Genomic DNA, 6,996 nt, shown 5'->3' on the forward strand with positions numbered 1-6,996 from the left:
CTGGCATGTGGTGCTGGAGGATTGAACCGCGGTCCCTGTGCTTTGCCAAGCTTGTTTCAAGTAGGTGCTTTAGACCACTGAGCCATCTCTCCAGCCCCTAATCAGAGAATTTAGAACTGAAGAAAATAGCAGCTACCTAAGAGATATTCATTTGTTACGAGAAAAAAAAAAAAAAAGACCAATATATGTGGATTGACCTGAAACAAAAGTTTATAGTAATGGGGACTTCTAAAATTATGTGAAAGACTGAAATCATAAAATATATTTTCTGAATAGTATGAAAACCAATCTAAGGCTAGGGGTATAGCTTTGTAGTGAAGATGTCTAGCATGTACCGAGGCCTGCATCCAATCCCCAGCACCAAAAAAGAGTAAGAGTAATAATCCAAAATAAAGACACAACAGAACTAGGGGTGGGATGTAGCTCAGCTGTACAGCACCTGCCTCGCTAGGGTGAGGCCCTAAGTGCGATTCCCAGTAAAAAGAAAAAAAAAAAAAAAGATAAAGATACAGAACTTGGGTCCGAGAGATAGCTAAGCCAACTAAGCGCCTACTTGGGCAAGCTCAGGGACCATGCTGTATAGCAGCTCCGCCCCAGGGTGTGCTGAGCAGGTGACAGACTTGGGCCATGGTGGCACATGCCTGTAATACCAGCACTGGGAAGGCTGAAAACAGGAGGATCACTGGGTCTGAGCTGCACAGTGAGACCCTGTACCAAATACAGTAAGTGGAAAAAAAAAAAAAAAAGATACAGAACTTACTGCTTGTGCTTGCTTAATAAATTCAAGGATATCTTCTTTTAAAGCCTGATGAATTTTTGCTGGGCCTTTATCATCCCAGAGACAGACTGCATGAACATCCCTGTAAAAATTAAGTAAACAAACATTAATAATAGAACAAAAATAGAGACAAAATTTATCTTAAGTTCTGTAGTAGTAGTATCCATGGCCAGGCAGAAGATCTACATATCTTTTATAAACCGTCTCACATATGTGTTTCAAATTTTTTTTTTTTAATTTCTAAGAATCATCCATCCGTAGAATAAGTGCTTCCTGGCAAGCACAAGGGCCTGAGTTCAATCCCCTGTGCTGCAAAAAAAAAAAAAAAAAAAAAAAAAATCATCGTCCTTCCATCCACTTATTTATTTAGTACAAGGTCTCACTATGCAGCTTGGACTTACAATAATTCTCCGGTCTCAGCTTCCCCAGCGCTGAGATTACAAGTGGATGCCACCACACCTGGTTTCAGATGGGCACAGCAGCGCCTGGGGCTGGCATGGCATGAAGTACTGGGGATCAAACCTGGATCCTTGGGCTTGCAAGCAAGTAAGTATCTCCCAGCTCTCAATTTTTATTTTCTTTTGGAGTGGTTTTTCTTAATCTCTGCAACTTATTGCATAAAAAACTTCATTATAATAGAATATTGTCATCTTATCCCACTGCTCTAAATAAACTGCTCTTAACATTTTCTTGTGCGAAAGCAAATATAAATCATTTTAACTCTTTCACATATAGATGTAAATGGTTTTCTATTAAAAGAAACTTATAAATCCTATTATGGGAAATCCCTAATGTAGTCCTATTCCTCTATGTACTTAAACAAAAGTTTGCATAAACTGACACATAAAAACTGAATTGCCAGGTGTAGTGGCACACATCTGTAAAAATCCGCAGTACTTGGGAGGCTGAGGCAGGAGAATTACCATGAAGGCTAGCCTGGGCTACATAGTGAGATCCCAACTCAAAAAACAAACACCCATCCACATAAAACAGAGCTGAAAGTTTACCAAAAAATGAACTACTTGGCTATTAACATATAATTCTGGAGATGGTGCACTCACATTTCTTTGTTTTTGTTTTTGTTTTTGTTTTTTTTTATGGCAGAAAATGTCACATATGGAACCAGTCCCTGAAGAATACATTTTTTCCCAAGACAGGGGAGCTCACTATGTAATCCCAGGCTGGCCTTGAACTCACAGCAATCCTCCTGCCTTAGCCTCTTGAATGCTGGGATTACAGACATGTGTCTCGACATCTGGCTTAAGGAACATTTTTTGAATGAATGAATTCACAATGTAACACATTATCCTTATCCTTTTTTTTTTTTTTTTTTGGTGGGTCCAGGGATTGCACTCAGGCCCTTGCACTTGCCAGGGAAGCGCTTATTCCACTGAACCATCTTCCCGGCCCCCACCTTTTCCTTTTAAATTTCCCTAAGGTATAATTTGATAACTAAGAAAATTAACTTTTTATACATGTACTAATATTAAATATATTTTATAATGTATTTATCATCTAAATGCATCTCTTAATTTTGAAATGTTCATACATATCACCAATGCCAGAGGCAAAGTCACCATCATCTCTTACTTGATTTGCCATAAAGAACTTCAATCAGTATGCAATGATTGCTTCTTACTATGTGACAAGCAAGTCACATGTTATGGTTTGTGTCTAGTTGTCCCCCCAAAACCTCATGCAGTCATGGGGTGAGGACTTCTAGAGTTTGCGTTAACTCATGATCCATTGGGATTATGTGTGATCCAAGGCTGGGATTATGGGTCTTAGTACTGTTGGGATTATCCATAGGTGGGTAAATACTGGGAAGTACCCATAGGTGTACTTCCCCTACCCTGGGGCAGGTAATCTGCATTACAATGTAAAGTGGGAAGAGAAGCTAGCTGCTTGAGCTGCTGCTCCCCTCCCTTGCTCTCTTGCTCTTTGCTGCCACCATGAAAGGTTGCCCTCTGCTATGTGCGGCTCTGCATTGGACCCAGCTGAGTATGGACTGAAACCTCCAGTAACTGTGAGCTAAATAAACCTTTCCTTCCTTCATTTTGAGTGTCGGGTATTTGTCCCAGCAACGAGAGAAGAGTAACTAAGACATCACATTACCTGTGTGATAGTTGAGGCTTCCAAAAAGCATATGGAATGAGAAATGTAAAAGAATTATTGAGGGAAGGCTGGGGAGATAGCTCAGTGGCATAAGCAGCTGTCTGGCAAGTGAAAGGTCCAAAAAGATTTACTGAGGAAATGACTGTGACAAAAAATGGAAAATGTGCTACAGAAACCTGGGTGAGTTATAAGCTCACAGAGAGGAAGTCTGATCCATACAGAAAAAAGCAGGCTGGATATCAAGTCATATACTGAAGTACAATTCTAGGAAACTCTGAACTTTGATAAAGCTGTTGAATTCTGGAGCCCAGGTCCCCATCTTAGGAATCATGTGCCTCTCTAACATACAGCTACCTTAGTTCCCCTGCTCTCAAATCACTACTAGGTACAAGGCAAAAGTTACTTGAGTTCAAATGTTTCCTGAGTCTCCTGAGGCAATGATTTGCTGACAAGAATGAGATTGGACAGCTCCCCCAAAACCATACCTAAGATTTAAACTATGTGCATGATATATGTTATGGGGGGGCTTGAACTAAACCCAGGGTCTCAATCATTCTAAGTGCTCTATCACTGACCAACGTTTCCAGCCCTTTTTCTTTTTGAGTCTCTCCCTATCTCCTAGGCTCATTCTCCTGCCTCTTAGGCTCCTGAGTAGCTGAGATCATAGGCACACACCAGCATGCCTAGCAGAGTAACACAGTTCATAACACTGCATACCCCAATGTCCATTAACAAGTTTACAAGGGTGAAAGCTAGAGCAAATAACACACTGCACAATATTCAGTGCAATTTCTCTTTTTCTCTCTCTCCTTTTGTTTACTGTGGTACTGGGAATTAAATGAGGGAGCATCTCACAAGTTTGGCAAGAGCTCTACAGTGAGATACGCGTCCCCCCTTTTCTGGTGCTTTTTTTTTTTTTTGAAGTCATGTCTTGCTATGCAGTCCAAGCCAGCTCACATGTTGACGCTGCACAAGCCTCCCTTATGTGCCACCTGCATGTGTGCCACTGCAGCCTGCTCTCTACTCTTTTCCTCTTTTACTTTGAGACAGGATCTTGCTAAATTGTCCAAACTGGCTGAAATTTGCAATCCTCCCTTCTGCATGCACCACCACTCCCAACCAGGACAATCTCTTATACTATCCTGAATATTAATGGCATAGCCAACTGAGAAACAATGATACAGATTATGGGAAAGGGGACAGAAGTCAATATAGTTAATATCAGTACATTATTTAATGTCTTGGATTACTAAAGACACAAGGCAACCTGAAGTTTAACAATTACTATGGTCAAGGCCAGCCAGATAGCTCAGTGAACTAAAGCGCCTGCTTAGGCAGAGTGCAGCAGCCAGTGCTCAATCCCCAGCATGTTGTGCCGGCCCCACCCCCAGGCATGATAAAATTGTAAGACTGGGCGTGGTGGCGCACACCTATAATCCCAGCGCTTGGGAGACTGAACACAGGAGAATCACTGAGTCTGATGTAGGTAGTGAGACCCTGTAGATCCTGTAGCAAATACATAAAATAAAAACACTTTCATGCCGTGCCAGACCCACCCTCAGAGTGGGCTGAGCAGGCAAAAAAAAAAAAAAAAAATCAATCCTCAGCAATTACTATGGTTCAAAAGTAGGTAAGGTATGGTATGGTGATGCAAGACGGCAACCCCAGCTATTTGGGAGACTGAGGCAAATGGATCACAAATTCAAGCCCAGCCTGGGAAACTCAAGGGACAGTCTCAAAATTAATTTATTAGTAAAATTAAATTTAGAAAGATTTTAATTACTGCAAGTCTTGCAACTTTTGTGTTATTATGATAAAATAAACAGGAATCCTTTTACCTAGAAGAAATATATACTGGTACACTCCAAAGTACCAACGTGCATTAGATATTCCAAGGAAATCAAGGATTCTTTACAAACACTGTACTGATGCCTCCACTATAACTGGTAGAAGGTTATTGATATTTCTGCTTAAGAGTGTACCTGAAGCAGAGAATATCATCACACTATGCTACTTTTCCCAATCAGGAGTATGGAGAGCATTATTCCATATTTGATATATCAACAAGGACTAAACAACAAAGTTGCCACAGTCATCATTCATGCAAAAGATAGTTTATTCAAATACGTGCCTATTAATGTTATGCGTTAAATGCTATAGTACATCAATGCTATGTATTTATCTATTAATGTTATAAATGTCTATATTAGTTATCCATAAAAAGGCTTTGGCTATTTCTTATTAAACGTTTTCTCAAAGGACAGACTTATGGGTATTAATACTATGCAGTAAGTTCTTGTTAATAAGAAATTAAGAGTATTTTTCTGAGCACAGTGGTACATAACTATAATCCCACCACTCTGGTTGTGTAGTCACACATCTACAACTCACTGACAAAGTATTTTACTAGTACACAGAAAAAGGTTACCATAGCAGGCTTGAAACTGCTACCTTTAGACCTATCTGCAAAGTTGTCACTTGGCTATCTTCCAAAAACTTGAATTTCCTACCAGCCCTTGATAAGAACAGCTCACTGTGTGTAAACTTTACACAAACAATGTGGCATATTTTGAACATTTTCTTTCCTTCTCTTCCCTCTGCCACACAGAGGCTGCTACACAACCACCTCCAAATAAAAACACTGAGCGCTAAGTTTCTCACAAGCTTCTCTAATAGAAAATATTACATATATGTTTTCAAAATTCGTTGCTACGAATTAAGCCACCTGGTGTAATTCCTCTGGGACAAGATATCTGAAACGTTGTGCCTATTTTCCCTTAACTTCGCCACTTGCCATTCTTCAGTGTTTATTTTGCTTGCCATTCTTCATTGTAACAAGTCAGTCATCAATACAACTACACGGTGAGTCCTATATGACTTCGTGGCAGTCACTGAAGCTAGGGATCATCTTGAGACTGTTCCACAAGTTATACGAGAAGCTGGAATCACAAGGCAGATGAAGGAACAGAATGACAATCATTTGCTGCTTTCATGACTCTGAAACAACCATGGTATGAAATACTGGCTGACCCTTTCCGGCGGTGATGACCTCCCCACAAAAACATGCCGCTCACAAAAGATCTCCTTCATCCCTCTCCAGAGGAGGAGAAGAGGAAGCACAAGAAGCAGCCCCTGGTGCAGAGCCCCAATTCCTACTTCATGGACGTGAAGTGCCCAGGATGCTATAAAATCACCATGGTCTTTAGCCATGCACAGACGGTAGTTGTGTGTGTCGGCTACTCCACTGTCCTGTACCAGCCTACAGGAGGGAAAGCAAGGCTCACAGAAGGAAGAAGCAGCACTAACAGTACCCTCAATCAAGATGAGTGGGAAGCCATCCCAATAAACACATTTTGGATATATTAAAAAAAAAAGAAAAAAGAAAAAAGAAATACTGGCTGAGTTTCTGTTTGCAATGAGTAGTAGAAGTTACCTATAAAATCTGAAAAATGACAGATTCAGCCCCACAGGAACTGGTGTTCTCAGTCCCCTGGCTACTTCTGGCCATGTTGAATAACTGAAGTGATGGGAGACATAGTAAGTCTAAGAGAGGTCTTTGGTTTATCTTGTTTTTTGGTAGAAAAAGAAAAGGCTTTAAACTTCCCAAAGAGCCAGGTGTGGTGGCATACACCTATAGTATCAGCATTCTGGGAGGCTGAGACAGAACGGCGATTTCAAACCCAGACCGATCCTGTCTCAAAAAAACAGGAAGACTAGAGATGTAGAACAGAGCAAAGGCCCCAGCTTCAAGTCCCAATACCACAATCAAACATTCAAATCAATAAAAATAATATTAAAATAAAACAGGCCAGGAAGGTAGCTCAGTAACAGAGCACTTGCCTAGTATGCACCAGACCCTGGGTTAAATTCACAATAATGTAAAAGAAAAAAAAAAAAAAAAAAAGAAAAAGAAACAAAAGTTCCCAAAGGTGAGTTTGGGTTGTACTGCCAATATTTATTTTATTATTTCACTGCATTTCATTTCACTTTTTTTTTTTTTTTTTTTTTAGACAGGGTCTTGTTAACCTTGAACGCAGTATATAGCTGAGCTTGAGACCTCTAACTCACAGCAATCTTCCCACCCCAGTGTCCCAACTACTGTG

General features: G+C 40.4%; 1 protein-coding gene across 2 annotated transcripts in view; it reads right to left on the bottom strand.

Moving 5' to 3' along the window:
* Positions 1-6,996, bottom strand: part of Cul5 (cullin 5) — a 107,613-nt gene that overhangs the window by 53,440 nt on the left and 47,177 nt on the right. For both annotated transcript variants that reach the window (XM_004626223.3, XM_023709536.1), the window contains exon 3: positions 761-860. In XM_004626223.3, coding sequence (XP_004626280.2) covers positions 761-860 — 100 coding nt within the window. The remainder of the gene's footprint in view (positions 1-760; positions 861-6,996) is intronic.

Source organism: Octodon degus, unplaced genomic scaffold, assembly GCF_000260255.1.
Source record: "Octodon degus isolate 3935 unplaced genomic scaffold, OctDeg1.0 scaffold00012, whole genome shotgun sequence".
Taxonomy (NCBI): Eukaryota; Metazoa; Chordata; class Mammalia; order Rodentia; family Octodontidae; genus Octodon; species Octodon degus.